This window comes from Exophiala oligosperma (assembly GCF_000835515.1).
Source record: "Exophiala oligosperma strain CBS 72588 unplaced genomic scaffold supercont1.1, whole genome shotgun sequence".
NCBI classification, from domain to species: Eukaryota; Fungi; Ascomycota; class Eurotiomycetes; order Chaetothyriales; family Herpotrichiellaceae; genus Exophiala; species Exophiala oligosperma.
In genome coordinates, this window is record NW_015622818.1 from 148,545 (window position 1) to 168,516 (window position 19,972).

At 50.1% G+C, this 19,972-nt stretch overlaps 8 protein-coding genes and 1 non-coding gene across 10 annotated transcripts; 7 read left to right on the top strand and 2 right to left on the bottom strand.

Annotated features, from left to right (window-relative positions):
• Positions 1-254: 254 nt before the first annotated feature.
• On the top strand, positions 255-2,186 carry PV06_00047 (uncharacterized protein; the record flags this gene model as incomplete). The annotated part of the gene is made up of 6 exons (XM_016400509.1): positions 255-383; positions 436-537; positions 979-1,095; positions 1,145-1,182; positions 1,291-1,446; positions 1,503-2,186. The coding sequence occupies 6 exons, from the start codon at positions 255-257 to the stop codon at positions 1,579-1,581; spliced, it is 621 nt and encodes a 206-aa protein (XP_016267562.1). The 3' UTR covers positions 1,582-2,186.
• Positions 2,187-3,243: 1,057 nt separating this feature from the next.
• Positions 3,244-3,468, top strand: PV06_00048 (uncharacterized protein; the record flags this gene model as incomplete). The annotated part of the gene is made up of 1 exon (XM_016400510.1): positions 3,244-3,468. One exon carries the CDS (start codon positions 3,244-3,246, stop codon positions 3,466-3,468), a length of 225 nt encoding a protein of 74 aa, XP_016267563.1.
• Positions 3,469-4,835: 1,367 nt separating this feature from the next.
• On the top strand, positions 4,836-4,939 carry PV06_00049. The gene has a single exon. It is a non-coding gene; the product is annotated as a tRNA-Leu (tRNA).
• Positions 4,940-5,346: 407 nt separating this feature from the next.
• Positions 5,347-6,337, top strand: PV06_00050 (uncharacterized protein). The gene is made up of 2 exons (XM_016400511.1): positions 5,347-5,610; positions 5,718-6,337. Exons 1-2 carry the CDS (start codon positions 5,509-5,511, stop codon positions 6,138-6,140), a joined length of 525 nt encoding a protein of 174 aa, XP_016267564.1. The 5' UTR covers positions 5,347-5,508; the 3' UTR covers positions 6,141-6,337.
• On the bottom strand, positions 6,251-7,569 carry PV06_00051 (uncharacterized protein). Its single transcript, XM_016400512.1, has one exon. It carries the CDS (start codon positions 7,379-7,381, stop codon positions 6,755-6,757), a length of 627 nt encoding a protein of 208 aa, XP_016267565.1. The 5' UTR covers positions 7,382-7,569; the 3' UTR covers positions 6,251-6,754.
• Positions 7,570-8,658: 1,089 nt separating this feature from the next.
• Positions 8,659-10,844, top strand: PV06_00052 (actin, gamma). The gene is made up of 5 exons (XM_016400513.1): positions 8,659-9,048; positions 9,136-9,166; positions 9,314-9,369; positions 9,426-10,228; positions 10,279-10,844. Exons 1-5 carry the CDS (start codon positions 9,042-9,044, stop codon positions 10,507-10,509), a joined length of 1,128 nt encoding a protein of 375 aa, XP_016267566.1. The 5' UTR covers positions 8,659-9,041; the 3' UTR covers positions 10,510-10,844.
• On the bottom strand, positions 10,229-12,599 carry PV06_00053. 2 transcript variants are annotated; one of them, XM_016400515.1, is made up of 5 exons: positions 12,402-12,599; positions 12,307-12,333; positions 11,532-12,205; positions 10,735-11,332; positions 10,229-10,682 (listed from the first exon to the last, which is right to left on the bottom strand). In XM_016400515.1, the coding sequence occupies exons 1-4, from the start codon at positions 12,412-12,414 to the stop codon at positions 10,946-10,948; spliced, it is 1,101 nt and encodes a 366-aa protein (XP_016267568.1). In that variant the 5' UTR covers positions 12,415-12,599; the 3' UTR covers positions 10,229-10,682; positions 10,735-10,945. The 2 variants fall into 2 exon arrangements, with proteins under 2 accessions (XP_016267568.1, XP_016267567.1); XM_016400514.1 differs by having other exon boundaries at positions 10,229-11,332.
• Positions 12,600-12,793: 194 nt separating this feature from the next.
• PV06_00054 (phosphoribosylamine-glycine ligase) lies at positions 12,794-15,634 on the top strand. The gene is made up of 2 exons (XM_016400516.1): positions 12,794-12,857; positions 13,082-15,634. The coding sequence occupies exon 2, from the start codon at positions 13,100-13,102 to the stop codon at positions 15,482-15,484; it is 2,385 nt and encodes a 794-aa protein (XP_016267569.1). The 5' UTR covers positions 12,794-12,857; positions 13,082-13,099; the 3' UTR covers positions 15,485-15,634.
• A 1,061-nt stretch (positions 15,635-16,695) lies between these two features.
• PV06_00055 (uncharacterized protein) lies at positions 16,696-19,843 on the top strand. Its single transcript, XM_016400517.1, has one exon. The coding sequence runs from the start codon at positions 16,910-16,912 to the stop codon at positions 19,535-19,537; it is 2,628 nt and encodes an 875-aa protein (XP_016267570.1). The 5' UTR covers positions 16,696-16,909; the 3' UTR covers positions 19,538-19,843.
• The last annotated feature ends 129 nt before the right edge of the window (positions 19,844-19,972 follow it).

The following is a 19,972-nucleotide window of genomic DNA, read 5'->3' on the forward strand; positions in this document are numbered from 1 at the left end:
CGTCATGTAGGTGCTCTACAGGCAAAGTCGAACCCCTTCGCCAATCCCAATTCGCCATCATTGCTTGGTTCTCATGGCTTCCATTCGAGCCAATACAAACTTTGACTTGTATGCGGCTCTCCTCTAATAAGGTGGTCACAGGAGATGAATGAACAGTCCGGGAGCCGAGGTGAAGCAAATTTCGTATGGAAATGCAAGAATTGCAAGGTCGGACACTATGTTACTGTTCAGAGCACCAGACAGCTGACCCATCCATGCAGCGAGAATCCAGTGCTACTATAAAGACAGCTCCAGCATCTTATGAACAGAATTCTCCGGCCAAAGCAAAGAACATTATTGAGATTGACTGCCGAGGCTTGGAGTTCACGGAATTCAAAGCAGACGTGAGTGGCCAACATGACCCACCCTGGCTTGCAATCACTGATCGACCACAAGGGCGAATGGGAAGCCACGGGCATAGACTCGGGTACTAAGTTCACTGGAATAGATCTCTCTGATGGCGAATGGTTCGACTACGATGAGAAGGCAGGAGAGGAGGTGAGCATCAAGGATATCAAATGGGAGGTGCGGCGAGCTTGACGATCCGATATTGTCCGAGTGGTACCATGGCTTTTATTGAGTACTGTCACCTGAACCATTTAAAAGAGTGGTATTGGAGCTAGGAAGATCATGGATGTTTGCATAATAAGACACCTTCTTCCCAGACGCTCCTGGGAGCTCGTCGTTCAGTGTTGAGGAGGCTCTCCCATAAACTAGTGAGCAATGCGGCCGTCGAATTTCATATCGCGCGTGCTTCTGAAATGAAGCGACCGCAGCTTTATAAGTATCATTTTGTTAATTTTGGATAGTGGCCATAGAGGAGTCGTCAAATCAAGTAACGGATTAAGAGCCCGAATCTACAAGGCTGCGCACGTGACCTTGTGATGTGGTGATGCCAAGCAGTGCGGCGGCTTCGACAATTTTCTGAGTGCAAGCTAGAACGATACGCGACCAGGTGCATATCAACGAGTCCCTACAGCACAGATCGATTTTGCGAACAGTCACTCTGGCCTTTCGCACGAGATCGTACCAGAATCACAGCCAGTGACCATGAACGTGAGTTACAGTCCGACCTGTCGCCGATTCGATCCTAATGCTCATACAGTTCACTCCGCTAAACCCACGACCTCTTCTGCAAAACCTGTACGTTCGACCTCTTGCGCGGTCATTACTGTCTTAGTACCCAATTGGCGCGATCGCTGGACAGGAGAAAATTCATGCTTCGAAGCTGACGCGCGTTGGTTTTTATAGGATCAATGACGAGGTTATAATTCGATTGAAATGGGGGCAGACAGAATATAAAGGCCGCCTGGTCAGCGTCGACTCCTACATGAACATTCAATTGTCAAACACGGAAGAATACATTGACCGTAAACACACTGGCACGCTTGGTGAGGTCCTGATCAGGTATGCGAGCAAGTATATAAGCTGGATGGGTTGATGTGCTAATATGATGCCGACAGATGTAACAATGTGCTCTGGATATCAGCAGCCAAGGGTGTGGAAATGAATGGTGAAGCCGACACAAAGATGGAGGGCTAGTCAAGAGGACTCGTCAAACCCAACAGTTAATTGCTATTCGAATGCGTCGCCACGAATATCCGACCTACCTCTCAGCTGATGATCTGGATCAAGACACATTGATCCTGACCGATCAACATCCTGCCAGGAAGGAGGTCAGCAACGAGAGATCTACCGTCAAGCCCGCTGGGCAGCTTCCTGCGACTTCGGCATGCCGGCCCGAGATTTGAGCTTTGTTTAGCGCATTTATGACTTGAAGACTTGATATCTTGCGATACGACAGCATGCATTAGGTCACAGGAAGGATTATGAAAGCCTGTCTAGGTACGCTTTCTTTGCATGAGTGGAGGCCATGGCCGGAAGCTCGGATGGCTCTCCGCGAGGAAGTTGGTTTCGTCACTAGGCAGAACCTATGAGCGATTGAGCAAAGAGCGGGCATGAATAGCGCTCACACAAGCACAATGTGATTAGGTGTGTCTGGAGAAGAGGTGCTGTGTGGAAAACCATTGCCATCAATGGCTGCCTCAAAAGGCTGTTCAATCATCGAGCCACGTAATGCAACCATGAATTGACAAACGAACGTGTCATGCTGAGTATGCTTCTGTGTTCCTTGCTCTGTAGTTGCTATTAGTCTATCGACGTCATTCAAACACCAGGACTCAGTTCTTCGGTCGCAGAGAGACTATTTTTATGTGCTTGGGATAGTACACTACGTGCTCCCAGTCCAAGTACGGAATTAGGTGCACAGAGCTTCGCTTCCGAATTTTTGCCCCTCTATGCATTAGCCATCCCTGCCTGCACTTTTCAACCACTACGAAAAATGCCGAAGCGCACCTACCTCGGGGCTGTAGTCGTAGCGATTTATTAGCGACAAACAACACATCGAAGGATATACATGCTGTATAGCTAGGGGGGAACTATATACATGGGAAGGGCTCACTAGGCCGCTAGAGATGGATGACTCTGAGAATGTGGCTCGTCATCGTGGGAGGCACGAGTACGGAGCAGGGGGCGCGTCCACAGTCCGACCAACCCTTGACAATCTGACTCCCTTGTCACCCATCCTTTCTGTGGTGAATGCTGATCGTCCTCATGCCAACGTGGCTTTCGCCTCTGCAATAGTAGTCAGGTCTTGCCACAGTATTGCTTGATGGCTCTTGCTTATGCCTGCCTGCTACCTGAGTCGGGGGCTTGGACGAAAAGATGTGCGCCACACGACAGGGGGAACCCTGAAATTAGTTCCCGCGAGTTTCCACTGCGCTGGCCCAGGACCCAGGCTCACGAGGGCTAAGATTTCTAGGTTTACCATTCCAGCCTGGGGAAGGTCGATGGAGTGACCGTCATGGGACGGCGTGAAAAGCCACTGGAACACTTCATTGGGGCCCAATGCGCAATTGAGCCAAGGGTCTGGATGCCACGCCGAGGGCTCTGTGCAAAGGCGCGGCCGTGATCGTGTGCCGAACACGAAGACGGCCGGATTGGAAATCTGCCTCCCTCGAATTTAAGTCTTGTCTATTGCCCATTTGTGTCTGCATACTGCATTGTATCTTTCTTTGTCTTTTGTCGACCTTCTTCGCGATTCTCAGCATTCGTTCCCATCTATATAACACGACATTCTTCGGTGGGCTTTTTGCATACATACATATATACCCCCTACTATACTTCGCCCACTATCCACACACCATGTCTTCCAAATTCACTGAGATCCTCGACGAAGGATATCAGACGTCTTCACCCCAGGACGACGTGCGCCTGGAAGATATTATTGCAGCCACCAACATGTCTTACCGCGGCCGTACCTCATCAGAAACAAGCTCACGAAGCGCAAGTTCGTCCAACAGCGGCAGCCCTGACGAGAAGCCTCGCAAGAGGTTGTCGCGACTTCTCTTACCCACGGGAAAAAGATGATTTGCGCGAGATGAACTGCATGAAAACCAACTACGAGCCTACGACTATGCCCACCACACCGGTGCTGAAATTATGAGAAACGAAAAACCTAATTCCCATATCGGCACCGAAAGTCTCTCCTTTGCCAGAGTGCTCTACGACAGCGCAAGACACCCATACCAAAGTCTTCTTCGACTTCCAGGGAGTACGAAAAACCAGCCATCCGTCCCTCCACACTTCCACTCACAACTGTCTCATAACACAGAGAGACCTTGGGGATCACCACAAGCCGGTGGATTGAGTCAAACGTTCGGGGCTTGCCGTTTGAGTCAAACGAGGGATCCAGACGTTGATGGATGGCAATACGGCAACGTCCGCATCACCAATGACTCCAAAGTAACAGATTGGCAGCATCTCCACAACCCGCCATGAAAAAAGAAAATGGTCACTTTAGCCACATGGCCACATGACTATCCTTTGATGAGACTTTCACTCCCTTCACCGCTTCTCTCCCGTCGCAAAGTTGCGACATGACGGACACTTCAAAAATTGGAGCACTGAATACGAAAATAAAATCTTCTTTTCTCCTATTATCATGCAGAACAGCGCCCTTTTTGCATACGAGCGCGGCATGGTGCCCGTTCTGAGGAACAAATTGGGAAACACAATATGGGGGGAAGCGGAGACCCAGGGGAAATTGATCGCCCGAAAAAAACGCGCGACATAGAAAAACCTCACTACTGTACCCTGTCTTAGCGCATTTACACACGCATCGGGTTTTAGACTCGTGATCGAAATCTTTTGTCTCTCAGCAAGCATGCATTTTTTGGTCAAAATTTACGGAGTACTTTGACAGTAGTATAAACGAGTACAACTCCTTCTAATGTTCGTGTGTGCAGCGCTGCATATTAGGTCGAGAAAGTGTTTGGAATTTGCTATAAAGATGATGTGATGATCATTATAAACCTACATGTAACAGTAACAAGGAGTCATGGAGAGAAAAGCACAATGCCATTAAGGAGTAGCACTATTGACACCCCTTCTCCACGAGATTCTAATCCAGAACCATAATCCTAACTGTAAGAACATCCACTAATTTCACCCAAGATGCCTATAGAACATAGACCATTGGGGGGGCATACAAGTAGGAAGTCTCTTTGATGGTTTGTACAAGGTGCTTTCTTGACATGCCCCCGATCTGCAGCATCCCTTGAATGCGTGCCTAGATCGGGGCCCAGGAGGGGCGCAGAGGGAGCCCGCCAAGAGCAGGTCGGAGCCTTCTAGAGTCCGTCGAAAATTGAGGAGTATTTGGATTGTATATCAGATAGCCCAATTTTTATGCAAATTTCTGCCCACAGAAATCGTCTCATGGAAAACCTCTTCCACTGGGGAGGATGGCCGAGTGGTTAAGGCGCTGTGTTTAGGTCATTCTTCGTTGAAACTTAAATCCGCAGTGGGATTTCCCGCGTGGGTTCAAGTCCCACTCCTCTCACTTTCTTTTTTTCGTCTTTTTTTTTGCATTGTCTAGCAACCTTGGATGTGGTTTTTTGGAGTCTACTCATCATTTTGTATAATACTTGGTTCTGGTCGGGCCGGGCGTGATCTGACAGTTGAGTATTGGGTGCTTGGCATTCTCGAATCACGTGATTAATATGTTGCCCAAACCGTTTGCCTAGGCCTCTTAGGTTGCTCGCACTTGGATATTCGAATCAATGAACGAAGGGTCTTCGATGAGAGTCACAGAATATGAATACCAGGGTTCGAGCACGTTTCTTGAGCTTGTGGTTGTAGGTGTGTTTGATACCCTCCATGCATACAATACGGTACAGTACATATGCCGTTTGCGCACCCGGATACGCAGCCCTCAGCAAGACCGACGTAAATGGCCCCAGCCACGTTTCATGCCCAGGCTGGGCCTTGCATCAGCCAAAGCTTCACCTTCCTCACCAGACATTTCCCAAAGTACGTTCGACATTCGACTACATACAACATTCTTCATCGCATCGGCGACTCGCATCCGACCTCTTGATTCCCTGTTTATAACATCTACAATATACGAAAATGTCCTCCTCGAGCCGTCTTTTCCGTTTCAACGTTCCCAAGCCAGCCTGGCTGAACAGCGCCAACACCCGGACCGCAGGTGTCTACCTCGCCGGCGCACTTGTACGCTTTTTCTCCTAGAAACCTTTTGCGCCTGGCGCATTTCTCCTTCTTTCATGTCGTCTATGTGTGTGTGTTGGACATCTCGAAAAGCTGACGTGGACTCCTAGTTCTCCCTGGGATTCTTCTTCTTCATCGATGCGAGCGTCTACTCCAAATCCCCCCTCAACGGATCGCACGTCCACATCAACTTTGTCGACTGGATCCCCTTCATCTGCTCGGCGTTGGGGATGCTGGTCATCAATAGCATCGAGAAGTCACGCCTCAGCGCCGACAGCTTCTCGTATAGTGGGAACGGGGTCGCCTGGAAGGCGCGCACGGTGCTGTTCCTCGGGTTCGCCCTGATGGCCGGCGGCCTGGCGGGCAGTGTCACGGTCATGGTGCTGAAATACCTGTTCAACGATTACGCCCTCACGACGGTCTACATGGGTGTGGCGAACGTCGTGGCGAACGGCATGGTCATGCTCAGCAGTGTGGTGTTGTGGGTCAGCCAGAACATGGAGGACGATTATACCTATAATTTGCAGCTGTAGGTGGGCAGTGAGCATGGAAGGAAAGAAAATGAACTGCTAGATTTTGAAATATTACTACAAGGACGACAGACGTGGTCCAGACAAGTCTTGAGGCACGGAACGGCGCACTTTTTTTGTCTGAACAGAGTACAAGCATTAGCGTTTAGTTTGATTTCCAGGACAACGAAAAATCCAATAATATTCTTATCAAGTGTGCATTTTTCTGGCATCGGTGCGATCTAATTCCAAATTCAAGGCCAGACCTCTAGCTAGCCGTACGGTGTTATTATTCTAGTCTTCATCTCCTCGTAACTACTTCGAAGTGATTCGAAGGACTTCTTCAAGAGGGATCCTCCAGCGTACGTGCGAGTCTCTTCCACACAGGCCGGTTAGACTCTTCCATGCCGTATGCGCTCGGGCTTTTACACATTTGTGTGTCCGGCAGAGGCGTCGTGCCGAGGGAGAAGCAGTGCTTTTTCATAGCACGTGCCGTCAACCTCTGTCCCATGGTGGCGATTTGCATGGGGAGGTTATTCCTATGCCTTTCTAGACTAATTGGCCACATTGGGCCAATGCCTGTTCATCCAGCAACTTCCTCATCTGCACCTGGTTGTTTTTCCCTTTTCTTTTGCCATTCAATCCCTCTCTCTCAATTTACCCATGATGGCATCAATGACATCCATGTCCGCTGCCGAGACGTGATCCGGCCCGACAAATTCCTTGGGTAGCCGCTTGACAGCCTCGTTCATCGCGGGTTGATAGTTTCTCACGCCCGAACTGAGAGCGTAGACGGCTTTCCGTCGGACCGCCTTGTCGGAGTCGTCTAGCGCCAGTTGACACAGTTTGTCGATGCCGTTCAGAGCGAGGAGGCGTTCTTGTGCTTTCACATTGTTCTGCACCGCCGTCCCCAGGCACCAGGCAGCCATGCGCCGCGAATCCGCCACTTGGCTGTCCAGTTGGGACAGCAGAGGCGTCCAGAGGCCCAACGGCTCCATGTTGTTGGCGTTGTCGATGCCCTCGACCAACTGCTCGAAATTGTCAAAGGCCGTCATTTTGGCGTCGTGCGACACTTCCGGGTCAGTCGACACGATGATGGACATGGCCTCTTTCATCAGGTCGGCGTCGCTGGGCCCGCCCATGAGTGCGCGGAGAGCATCAGCTGATAAGCCCTTGGGTTCTCTGGTCGGTTGGTCGGTCGTGGCACGACCTGCTTCGGAGTTCTCGATACTCCATGCCAGAAGGGAGTTTAAGCCTGGATCCATTTCTTCTGTTGGTTTTTGGGGGGCTTTCGTCTGTGTTCTGTACGAATAAACAGGAAATCTATTGTATGTAGAAGGTATTAAGGTAGTTTATCGCTTGCGAAGTGTTTGTGTTCGACAATCAAACGATTGTTGTATTTACTACGATTTTCACAATTTCTTTCAATTTGTATGGGTGTCGCGAGAATCATCTCGAAGTCTCTGAGATGAAGTCATTGCTTGGGCGAATCATAAGGGTGCTTAGATAATAGACGCCAGGCCCATATTGATTCTTATTTACGCCGCTTTTAGGCTCCCTCTCTTCGAGTACTGTACAGTACGTGGTCGGTATGTAATGCGTATAAAGACCACCGTAACATCAACTGTGCATTCAAGATTACAGTCGTAGTAAGTTAGTCCGTACAAGAACATCCTAGCCCTGCAGACGCGACAATGTCATCCCAGCGCTGATGGATGGCTTGGTGCGATTACGGGATGCGAGACGAGAATTGTCGGTGGCTGAAAGTGGGCTGTGGCCTGTGTATTACGCATACCCCGCCTTCGTGGCTGGGAGGCCGTATTTCCCACCGCACAAATTCAAAGAGGCATCAACATTATTTCAAGCCTAATCGAACACGCTCTGACGCCGGCTCAACGACTATGTGGGCTTGTCGGCCCAACAATTGTACTCCGTCTTCCGCGTTCTGGACTCACTGCCCCTTTTCCCTCAGATAAACGGTGTGGATAAGAAATATATCCATCATTGAAGGGATCTTCAAGGCCGCAGGGAGATCAAAGGATGGCGGGGGCCAAAAATAGACAGAATATGATGAGATCTTGTATCTGTGTCTCGTAATCATTTCAGCCGCAAGGCTCCGAGTACTGTACTGTACAATAGCACGAATATCTTGAGAGCGTACCCCCTCTTAGTCAGGCTCAGCACCAGAGAATCATAGCTGCCTGGGATATGGAATACGTGGTCAGTACGGAGATTCTTGAGAAACCTGTAACGGAATGAGCATTGCGTGGCCCATGCCGCCACCATCGTGGAGAACAGAAACGACTCCTATGATAACAGCCTATCACTGGTTTCTAAAACATGATTGCCTGTGACTTCTCTGCTACAGGACTTCGCACGGTTGTTTTAGGTGGCAGGCAGTCAGTGTGAGAGCCAACTCGTACTCGTGTCGGCCGATACATTGATCCCAGCTTCGCAGCTGCAAAAGTATATATGTATGTAGGATGCAGGGGAGTAGCACTGCGTATTCCGGTTACTGGATATCAAGCTAGTTCCAGATAAGCCGCCTTTCGCATCCCGACGGTACTGTGCCGTATAGCTGAAGTACGACTAATACCGACTAGGTGCAAGTGGTGTTCCTGTCGGCGCAGCAGCAATCGAGCTTCGGTCACTCACCAACAGCGGTCAGATCAGCTTGGGTCTTGGCGCCTGCCCACTCACTGGCCACCGCCTCCCTCTCCTCCTACCGCTTGCTGTTCAAATCCATCCTATCTTACCTTCCTGACATTCCATTCTCAGCTTTGTCCTTGACCTCACTCTACAACATCTTCTGCTCGTGTATTTCGGAGGGTTCTTGTGCCTTCGTTGTTTCGAGTTCTCGCAAACCCCTCGCACAACAACCGCTTCTCATCTTATCGTCACTCAATCCTCACACAAGTCATCACAATGGAAGGTAAGCTTGCTTCTCCCAGCCTCAACTTGGTGCACAAAGAATCTTTAACATTGCTGAACTTGTACTGATGCATCTTTCTCCCTACAGAAGAAGTTGCAGCTCTCGTCATTGACAATGGGTAAGCTCCTATTACCTACCCACCCAATGCGTCTATCTGCGCCCTGTCCCGTCGTGGTCTCCCAACACCTCAAATGCAGCTGCGGCATCATCGGAAAAGAAGGGCAAAATCATTTCCATAAAGACATTGCTGACAAAGTGTTTCCAGCTCTGGTATGTGCAAAGCTGGCTTTGCTGGTGATGATGCGCCACGAGCAGTTTTCCGTAAGTGCCCCGCATTGATGGAATGCATGGAGAATCAGGCCTGACATGCTCAACAGCATCCATTGTCGGTCGACCCCGTCACCATGGTATCATGATTGGTATGGGCCAAAAAGACTCCTACGTTGGTGACGAGGCCCAATCCAAGCGTGGTATCCTCACCCTCAGATATCCTATTGAACACGGTGTGGTCACAAACTGGGATGATATGGAAAAGATCTGGCATCACACTTTCTACAACGAGCTGCGTGTCGCTCCAGAGGAGCACCCGGTCTTGTTGACCGAAGCCCCCATCAACCCCAAGTCCAACCGAGAGAAGATGACCCAGATCGTCTTCGAGACCTTCAATGCACCTGCTTTCTACGTCTCCATTCAGGCCGTTCTGTCCCTCTACGCTTCCGGTCGTACCACCGGTATCGTGCTCGACTCCGGTGATGGTGTCACCCACGTTGTCCCCATCTACGAAGGTTTCGCTCTTCCTCACGCCATCTCTCGTGTCGACATGGCTGGTCGTGATTTGACCGACTACCTGATGAAGATTCTGGCAGAGAGAGGTTACACTTTCTCCACCACCGCCGAGCGAGAAATCGTCCGAGACATCAAGGAGAAGCTTTGCTACGTTGCGCTCGATTTCGAGCAGGAAATTCAAACCGCTTCCCAGAGCTCCAGCTTGGAGAAGTCGTACGAACTTCCTGATGGTCAAGTCATCACCATTGGCAACGAACGATTCCGAGCTCCTGAAGCTCTCTTCCAGCCAAGCGTTCTTGGTCTCGAATCTGGCGGTATCCACGTCACCACTTTCAACTCCATCATGAAGTGTGACGTTGATGTCCGTAAAGATCTTTACGGCAACATCGTCATGGTGAGTGCTTCGCTGAAGCCCGATTCTATATTCATACTAATCTTGTGTAGTCTGGCGGTACAACCATGTACCCTGGTATCTCCGACCGAATGCAGAAGGAAATCACTGCTCTTGCCCCATCCTCCATGAAGGTCAAGATCATTGCACCTCCCGAGCGTAAATACTCCGTCTGGATCGGTGGCTCTATCCTGGCGTCTCTTTCCACCTTCCAGCAGATGTGGATCTCCAAGCAAGAGTACGACGAGAGTGGTCCTTCAATCGTCCACCGCAAGTGCTTCTAAACGTTTCGCAAGCACATTGAAATGCTTGTTTCTCCGGATGACACGCAGCAACCTTTTCGAGACAGTAGTGCACGAATTCAAGATTTTGATGAGACCAATGGCATGCGGAGCATAGAATTGTGGTGATCGATCAGTTGATGGAAGGTTTCCAAAACAAAAAAGTATTTGTGGAACTAGCACGGAAGTCAGGCGCGTCTCATACACAGAATGGAGGATGCGGGATACATTGAGACATGTATTAAGAGCAAAGTCACACCTTCAATGAGGTAGCACCATTCCAATAGTGTCTAGACTGCAATGCTAGCCGTTAATGTTTCAAACAATGCACACCTAAATTTGTAAAACGTTGTGCGCCCTTGGTATATCCTAGCCCCCTCGTTCCCTATGCATGTACAGTGTCGCCGTCATCCAACATATGGAGTGTAGATTACTAGGTTCATACTGTCTTGAGGCTTGTTCGATAGCCTGGGACGTCACCGGGGACTTCCCTTATCGTGGCACCGTCCTCGGCAGGCTCAAGGACCTTCCACTCGCAGGTGATGCCCTCGTCTTTGAAATGTTGCACAATGACACCCGCGATGGCATCGAAATTCTCCGTGGCGAGGGCCAGGATGGTGGGGCCCGCTCCCGACAGGCATATGCCCAGCAGACCCTTGTGTGAAGTGGGCGACATGGACGAGAGAATGGCGGGCAAGGCCGGGATCAAGGTCTTGCGGTACGGCTGGTGGATCTTGTCCTGCATCGCACTGTAGATGAGGTCGGGGTTCGGCGGCGAGTCGGAAAGCACCGTGGTCAAAAGTGCCAGTCTCTGGAGGTTGAAGATCTTTTGGTTGTCGATTAGCTTTGTGATTCACACAAATTTTTTTGATGTTTTTTTATCAAAGAACAATAACGCGTTTGGTTCTTCAAGGACATGTAAAGGGAAAGGGCAAGACGAGGGAGCGTGTTGTGTATGTGTATGTGCATGTGTATGTCTGTGCGTGGGGGGGGGGGGAGAGAGAGATAAAGTATAGGAAACTCACCATGTCCTGCCTCGTATACGACTTGGGCAACACTTCTCTTGCCTTTGCCGTGCTCACCTCGAAATCCGGGATGATGGCTAGAGCTTTGATTTCCTTGGCCCAGTCAAATCGACGATAGTGGCCGATGTTCTCGGGCGGGATGGGTGGCGTGAGACCCGTGTCGACGCCGCCTGCCGGCTGAGGGAGGACTTCCGACAAGGGGACCTCCTTGCGCGCCATATCGTCCGGGTCCAGCTCGTTGAGGTACGTGCCGACGAAGCCACCATACAGGGCGGCGGCGACATTGTCCGGGTGACGCTCGACCATGAGGCAGAAGTCGAGGAGGCGGGGTTGAGACAGGTTGAGCTTGCCGACGACGTTCCCAAGCAGGACGCCGGCCACGACGGCGGCACCGGACGATCCCAGACCCCGGCCGAGTGGGATTGGGTTGTGTATGTGGACGTGCGTCTGTGGAGGAAAGGCACGTTGGTTGTGGCACCGGAGAACGTACAAGGCCGTCCGGGTCAGGAGGTTGTTGGCCGGGTTGAGGTCAATGTCCTCCGCTCCCACGCCGGTGTAGGTCACTGTGCAGTTCAGTGGATTGTTGGAAGCATCGGCCGGCGAGGTTTCGTCGACACTGACGCGAAGTTCGAGGTACATTGACAAGGCGAGGCCGATGACATCGAAGCCCGGGCCTAGATGGGATAGACGGGTCAGGGACGGAAGCAATAGACAACAGGACTAGCCGTCCTGGGGTGTTGGAAGGGGGGAAAAGGGGAAGATTTCTTAGACATACCAATGTTGGCCGATGAGCATGGAACCTCTGCTCATATTAGAAAGTTGCTTTCTTAGAGTATTGCTTGATATGAGGGACAGAAAAAAAAGACTCACTTATAAGATGCATGGTGGGATGAGGGAGGCCCAGCTCAACGAGGCAAGGCTACCCTCCAAAAAATCCTGATATCCTCCTGTCTTCGAAGTGTATGGTAATGGCAGGAGTGTTCAAAGCTTCAAACCACAGCGTCTGCCAGCACCTTTCCCTGGTCGTTGTCACCTTTCGCTGTTGTAGTTCACTGCCGGCGAGATCGGTCTGTATGAGTCGAAAAACAATGCTAGGTGGTTGAGTGACAGGGTAGCCAATCAAAACCCGGATGAATTTTTCGCCTCCTTTATCGATAAGGAATTTGGGGGAGAATTTTCCTTGCTTGGCGTTGCTGCTACAACGACCATTATTTCTATCTCGAGACACGCTGTAGGACGAGGAACTCTAGGCCCTTTCAGTTACATGTAGTCTAGAGCTATTCATTTTTGCTCAGGCAGACATATTTCTTGTCGTTGTCTTGGCAGGTAAGTTGTGTTGCATTTTGGCGTTTGGTTATGGTGTTGTGTTTTGAAAATTGTTCGACAAGCACCAGGAGTTTTGAGCGAGGTCTGTAGCAGAGACTGACGAGCAATGTGAGATTTGCTCAAGAATCGGTTGACTGGTATCTCTGCTACCGCTATATTGAGCTCTGGTGCTAATAGCTTGTTCGATATATGGAGTTTGTACTGACCTCAATTTCATTTTCCAGATAAGACCCACGACGACAATGGCAGCAGAAAGACTTCGCATACTCGTCATTGGCTCCGGTGGGCGAGAACATGCCCTTGCCTGGAGGCTGGCAAAATCGCCCTCTGTCGATGTTGTTCACGTTGCGCCGGGCAATGGTGGCACAGAATTCGACAAGGTCGCCAATGTTAACATAGCCGCGGATAATTTTACCGACTTGGTCGACCACGCACAGAAACATGGTCTCAACCTCGTGGTCGTCGGTCCTGAGGCACCCCTGGTTGCGGGTATTGAAGGATTCTTCCGAAAGAAGGGCATCCGCTGCTTTGGCCCTAGCAAGGCCGCTGCTAGAATGGAGGGTTCAAAAGCCTTCTCCAAGGATTTCATGCAACGTCATGGCATTCCGACAGCTGCATTCCGAAACTTCGACGATTACGAGTCTGCTCGCAAATACCTTGATTCTGTCAATCACGATGTCGTAATCAAAGCAGATGGTTTGGCAGCGGGAAAAGGAGTCATCATCCCGACGACTAAAGACGAGGCACATGAAGCCTTGCGTAAGATTATGGTTGAGCACGAGTTCGGGTCGGCCGGCTCGCAAGTGGTTATTGAGGAGTTTTTGGAAGGCGAAGAGCTCAGTGTCCTGTCTTTCAGTGATGGTTACACTATCAGATCACTCCCACCCGCCCAAGATCATAAACGGGCTCTAGATGGGGATCAAGGCCCGAATACTGGAGGCATGGGCTGTTATGCACCAACAAGGGTCGCTTCCAAGGAACTAATTGCTCAGGTCGACCGTGAGATTGTACAACCTACCATCGACTGTATGAGACGGGAAGGTATGCCGTTTGTCGGTTTTCTCTTCACCGGTCTCATGATAACCAAGAACGGACCGAAAGTGTTGGAGTACAACGTAAGAGGAGGTGATCCTGAAATTCAGACCCTGCTGCCTCTTTTGAGCGACGACACCGATCTCGCTAAAGTTATGCTCGCCTGCACAGAACACTGGTTGGACGGAGTTTCCCTAAAAATTGAACCGAAGTTTGGCGCTACGGTCGTCGCATGTGCGGAAGGATACCCTGGCAAGTATGCAAAGAATCGACAAATTAGTATCCAGAAAGTGGCGCAGGATACCTTTGTGTTCCACGCGGGTACTAATATGGATGGCAAACATGTAATCTCTACTGGCGGCCGAGTGATAGCTTCGACTGCAACGGCAGCTACATTGGAAGATGCGGTGGCGAAAGCCTACAAAGGCATGGACTGTATCAAATTTCAGGGGATGCACTTCAGAAAAGACATTGCTCATCGTGCTTTTGCGAGGAAGGAGCAAGACAAGGGACCGGAAAGTGAGACTTTGACATATGCTTCTGCTGGTGTTTCAATTGACGCAGGCAACGATTTGGTCAGCAGAATCAAACCAGCCGTCAAGATGACCTCTCGTCCTGGTGCTAATGCAATCATTGGCGGATTCGGTGGAGCTTTCGATCTTGCAAGTGCTGGCTACAACGAAAAGTCACCTATGCTCATTGGCGCTATCGATGGTGTCGGTACCAAGCTCAAAATTGCCCATGCCACAAATATTCATGACACTGTGGGCATTGACCTGGTTGCCATGAACGTGAATGATTTGGTTGTGCAAGGAGCCGAACCACTAATGTTCCTGGACTGCTACACATGTAGTATCTTGGATGTCGACATTGCAAGCAGCTTCATCAAGGGTGTTTGTGACGGCTGCAAGACTGCAAAATGTGCTTTGGTAGGAGGTGAAACAGCGGAAATGCCAGGACTTCTGAACGGCACCGAATACGATGCTGTTGGCGCGGCAATTGGTGCTCTCGACACTGCGGCCGGGAAGCGGCTTTTGCCAAACACGGAAAGCATGGTTAAGGGCGATATACTCCTTGGCCTGGCTTCGGATGGTCTCCACTCCAATGGTTTCTCCCTGGTGCGCCGCGTCGTTGAGAAAATGCGCTTGAACTTCTCGGACCAGGCACCATGGAACCCGGACCAGACAGTAGGGAGATCTCTGCTAACCCCAACCCGGATCTATGTCACATCGCTCCTTCAAGCAGTCAAGCGAGATCTGATCAAGGGCATGTCGCACATCACGGGTGGGGGCCTTACGGAAAACGTGCCTCGAATGTTGCCAGGCCACCTTTCCGCTGAGATCGACGTATCAACGTGGAATCGACCCGCCGTTTTTGAGTGGCTCCAGCGATCTGGCAACATCAACAATACAGAGATGGCTCGGACGTTCAATAATGGAATCGGCATGGTCCTTGTCGTGTCTGATGTTGCCTCTGGTGAGGTCAAGAAGATCCTAGAAGCCGAAGGAGAAACAGTCTTCAAGCTTGGCAAGTTGGTGAACAGGGATGGTCAAGAAGGTTGCGTCTTGAGTAATCTGGACAGATGGACCTCCTGAGGAATCAATATTCGCACTCTGGAGAATAACATCTCCTTTGTGCACCTTTAGTGAGCAGACCTGAAAAGATATCTGCCGTTCCAAGTGTCCGCAGCAGCATAGTGAGCCTTTTTATGCGAACAGAAAATCGTTCCTCGGCGAGTTCTGGGGCTTCAGTTATATGTGATGGGAATCTTGCTGAAAAGTGCAACATGCTTTCTCCAACGTTTGTATCCTGGCACGTTCTGGCATGCAAGGGAACCCATTCAGGAGGTTCCGACGTGCTTCTATCCCCAACAAAGCATTTGGTGTTGGGCCCCAGTACCGCCTCGAATACTTGGGGATCAAGGTCCCTGTGAATGCCAGCCAGAATCGACCTTGGAAATTTTGTCTGCTGGCCCTCTTCGTCGTCAATCTGCGGACTCAACGATCGGCACGCCTTACACTCCAGCGGCCCAGCAATGGGGCGTTGCTAATGTCTCGCCTTCCTACATGCTTTCAGCCTTTGCAATTACGTTATTTGCACTATTGTTCTTGATGACAGGAGAGCCGCATGGTCGGGCTCGCCAAACTTCTGATATAGCATTGCAGCACGCAAACCATTGCGAGGTCAAGCATACCTTTCAAATGCTTTCTTGGAAATTGAAGCCCTCCAAATCAGCCAAAAATTGCAAACTCGGTCGATAAAGCTACTTCGAACGCAAAAGATGCGCATGATCTGCGAATAAGCACTTCCGATGAGCGCTCTCTGCGGATGCTTGTCTTTGAATATCTCGACGGCAATGTCATCGGAAGCATACTGTGTTATCAGTGCATTTATCTCTGGCTTGGAGCTCGTCGACGGTTGTATGTTTTGTTAATCTTAGCTTTAATTTCTGAGCACGTTGGAGTCAAGCTGGCCGACTTCCACGAAACTAGCAAGGCTATTGGGGATTATACTGGGCTTTCACTTACTAAATGAGCCGGATCAGTAGATCTTCACGATGGAAACTTTGAAACTTCGGCACGATCTTGAGAAAAATAATACCATGTCTTTCAAGGAGGAGCAGAGTCGCATCGTTGGACTTTGACTTGAAGACTGCATTGTGGCCGCCCGAGATACCGCATTTCTATTTATTGTACTTCTGATGCTACTATACGTCGAAAACCAACTAGAGCAGGTGATTCTTTGACATTCCACGACGAGTTTTTGAGTGTCTAGCAACCAATGCTCAGCCTGATATTCGTTTCCGGCTTTACCTCGGCTGATATTTGTGAAAAAGTTGCCATTGCGAACTCCCGCTTCACCTTTTGTCCTGAGACATGTTAACACGATTGTATTGTTGGTTTTGCTCCATAAAATTGCTCTCAGTCTTCGAAAGTGATAGCTGAGCTCGACGGAGAAACGAGTCTCTTCCTAAAGTGCCGCGGTCTTTCTTTCGCAGTTTGCAATCCCACGATCTTCATATGCTACCCCTTCCAGTCCGACAACATGCGGGCGCACAATATCGAAATCAGCACAGCTTACGGGCGTTAGCTCTCGCTGGACCCTTTGTGCGATCAGACATCCCTTCTCCGTTTCACCCTCCAGTTCTTCCGCGATGGGTAGGCTGCACCTCCCCTGGCCGCAGCCACCACCAAGTCCGCTCCCTTACAATATCGAGACCATCGTTAGAATCACATAAGTCAGGCCTGAAGACGCCAGCTACACGTGATGGCGTGGTTCTCTCGTCGAATGCACTTTCGCGAGCTGCAAAATATCGGACACTCGCGACTCTCTTACAAGAGCGCGGCAAGAAACTGGTTCCGGAGGGCGCATCCACATCAGATGTCGCGTTCGAAGATGTATTAAACATAGTGGAGGCTGAAGAAAACATGGGCTCGATTCATTCCAAAGTAGCAAGACGACTCCGTGATGTCTTTCCCGGACGTTCGCTCCAAGAAGTCATGGGCGAGTTGGAGCTTCTCGAGGACAGGCAATTGCGGAGATCGTTGGCTGGGCAGAAACTTACGTTCGATGAACGAACAAAGAGCACCTTGATAAACCTGGGCCTGGTGGACGAGAGCAAGGACGACCAAATTCAGCAATCTCCAGTTGAAGATGATGATGCCGTACCAGCTTCGAACCAGAACCCGCATTCACTCAGGGCGACCGCAACCCAACCACTGATACGCCGCCATTCAGGGGGTGGTAGGGTACGCCCGTTTCTTTCTAACAGAACAAGTTTACAAGGATCGGAGTCGAAGTCTGAGCTACATAAAGACAATGGCTTGTTGGAGAACCAAGAAGAAATCAATCTGGAAGGATTCGACTTTACCCCTTTGAATGTGGAAAGATCGCAGGTACCACAGCTAAGCCATGACTTGTCCCGCGTGCTATTCAACCCTGGAGTCTATCAGTTGCAAGATCCTAGATCAAGAGTCTGGAATTTTGATCCGTACTTGGGAAAATTGATGCCCGTGTCCGAGTTCAACTATGATGCTTTGAACCAGTACATCACCTCCTCTCAGGATCAAACACTCCGTGACGTGGCTTTACAGCACGACAAGCGATACATCGGGTCTACATCGAGCATGTCTGGCACTTTGGCTCATTTTCATTTTCTTCTTTCGAGGTGGCGCGAACTGACCCTGGACCACCTCTCCCGAGGCTTTCGAGACGATGGACATCAGTTCACGAAGATACAACGAGGACCTTCTGCCATCTTTCTCAAGTACAAAGACGGAGTGTATGCAGTTGATGCAGATAAAGAATATGATTCCGCAAATATTCTCATGAGCTTGGGCCGGTCGATGGAAAAGCTTTTGACTAACGACAAAGACGTATTCGAGACGTACAGAAAGACGCGTGGCGAGGACGAAGTTGTTCAGCCTCAGCCTTCAGAACCCGAAGCTTATCACTACACCGAGTTAGGCTCCTTCCTGATCAGGTCGCAGCTTGATGCATATGACCCAAGGCTTCCCGGCACAGGCATGTTTGATCTGAAAACCCGTGCAGTAGCTGCCGTCCGAATGATGGTACGAAAGCACGAACAGGGCGTTGGTTATCAGATCAAAGAACGATTCGGGACATGGGAATCGTATGAACGGGAGTACTATGACATGATGAGGTCTGCGTTTCTCAAATACTCCCTTCAAGTGCGCATGGGAAGGATGGACGGTATTTTTGTGGCCTATCACAATACGGAACGTCTCTTTGGGTTTCAATATATTCCGCTCTCAGAAATGGACCTTGCCTTGCACGGGCAGTCCGATCCGACTCTGGGTGACCGCGAATTCCGCTATAGTATCAAGTTACTCACCGAGGTTTTCAATGCAGCAACCGAGCGCTTCCCGAAGCAGTCGTTACGTTTTCATTTCGAAACAAGAGAGGCTACCCAAGCACATGCTCCTTATATGTATATCTTTGCTGAGCCGGTCACAGACGAGGAGATTGTCGAAATCCAAAACTCCAACCGCGAAGAAATCGAAGCATTTGAACAACGCATCTTCAATCCAGAGAAGTTTAAGAAGTCGCACAACACAACTCCCGAAAACACGGAAACCGAAGACAATGGAATGGAGATCACTATGAACACTGATTGCCAAAAGATATCGGGTGAAGCCGCAACGCCTGGCGCATCAAATCGTCAGTCGAATGCAGCTGATGTTGAGTTCCTGGAAAGTATCATGGGGGTGGATTTACCCGCCGTCAAAACGCCAGCGCCAGAGAAGCCAGCCCCGTCACCAAAGGCAGATGTACCTGCGGACAAACCCTTATTAGGCTGGAAACTCAACATTACAAACTTGGTGAACAAGCTTCCGGTTGACCGTCCCCAGGACTTGAAACAGAACGACAGTTGGAGTGTACGATACAGTTTGGTCCCTATGAAGGATGCTGCCACCCGGCGCAACTACGTTCTGTGCAAAAATAGGCGGAAGTCGGTGTTGCAGGCGCCTCAAGACGAAGATACCTCTGTCCAGTATTATATTCAGCGATTGGTGTCGATGAGCAAGGAAGGGGCTAAGTGGCGTCAAAAACTCGACGAATTTGACGCACAACGGGAAAAGGTTGTGCTCTATGGCGATCGAATCCCTGGCGACCAGACAGAGTGAATGATGCGATGACGGATTGTGTATAACAGTAGAATATGGATTGTTGCACCCTGGGGTCCGAGATGACTCCTGTACCATCAAAACGAGGGACTTGTGTTTGATACATATGTACAGATTCAGGTGGGTCTTACTATATTGTCCTTCTGTCCGCTGGTGCTGGGCCTGGATATGTACAGCACAATGGCGTTGGACAAGCTGCACCAGGGGGCCAAAAATCGTTCAAGACATTGGGAGAAACATGTTTCATTAGCGGCATCTAGAATTACAGGTGGTAGTGCAAAATCGCATGTGGATGGCACGTGCCGATGGTGTCTTACTATATGGTAATAGCCTGGTCTCTAAGCATCCCATTGAGGCGCATATATGTCTTTGCTTGAGTAATTGATATACGAAGATACAACCAAACAGTAACAGTACGTATACTAAACTGGGTAT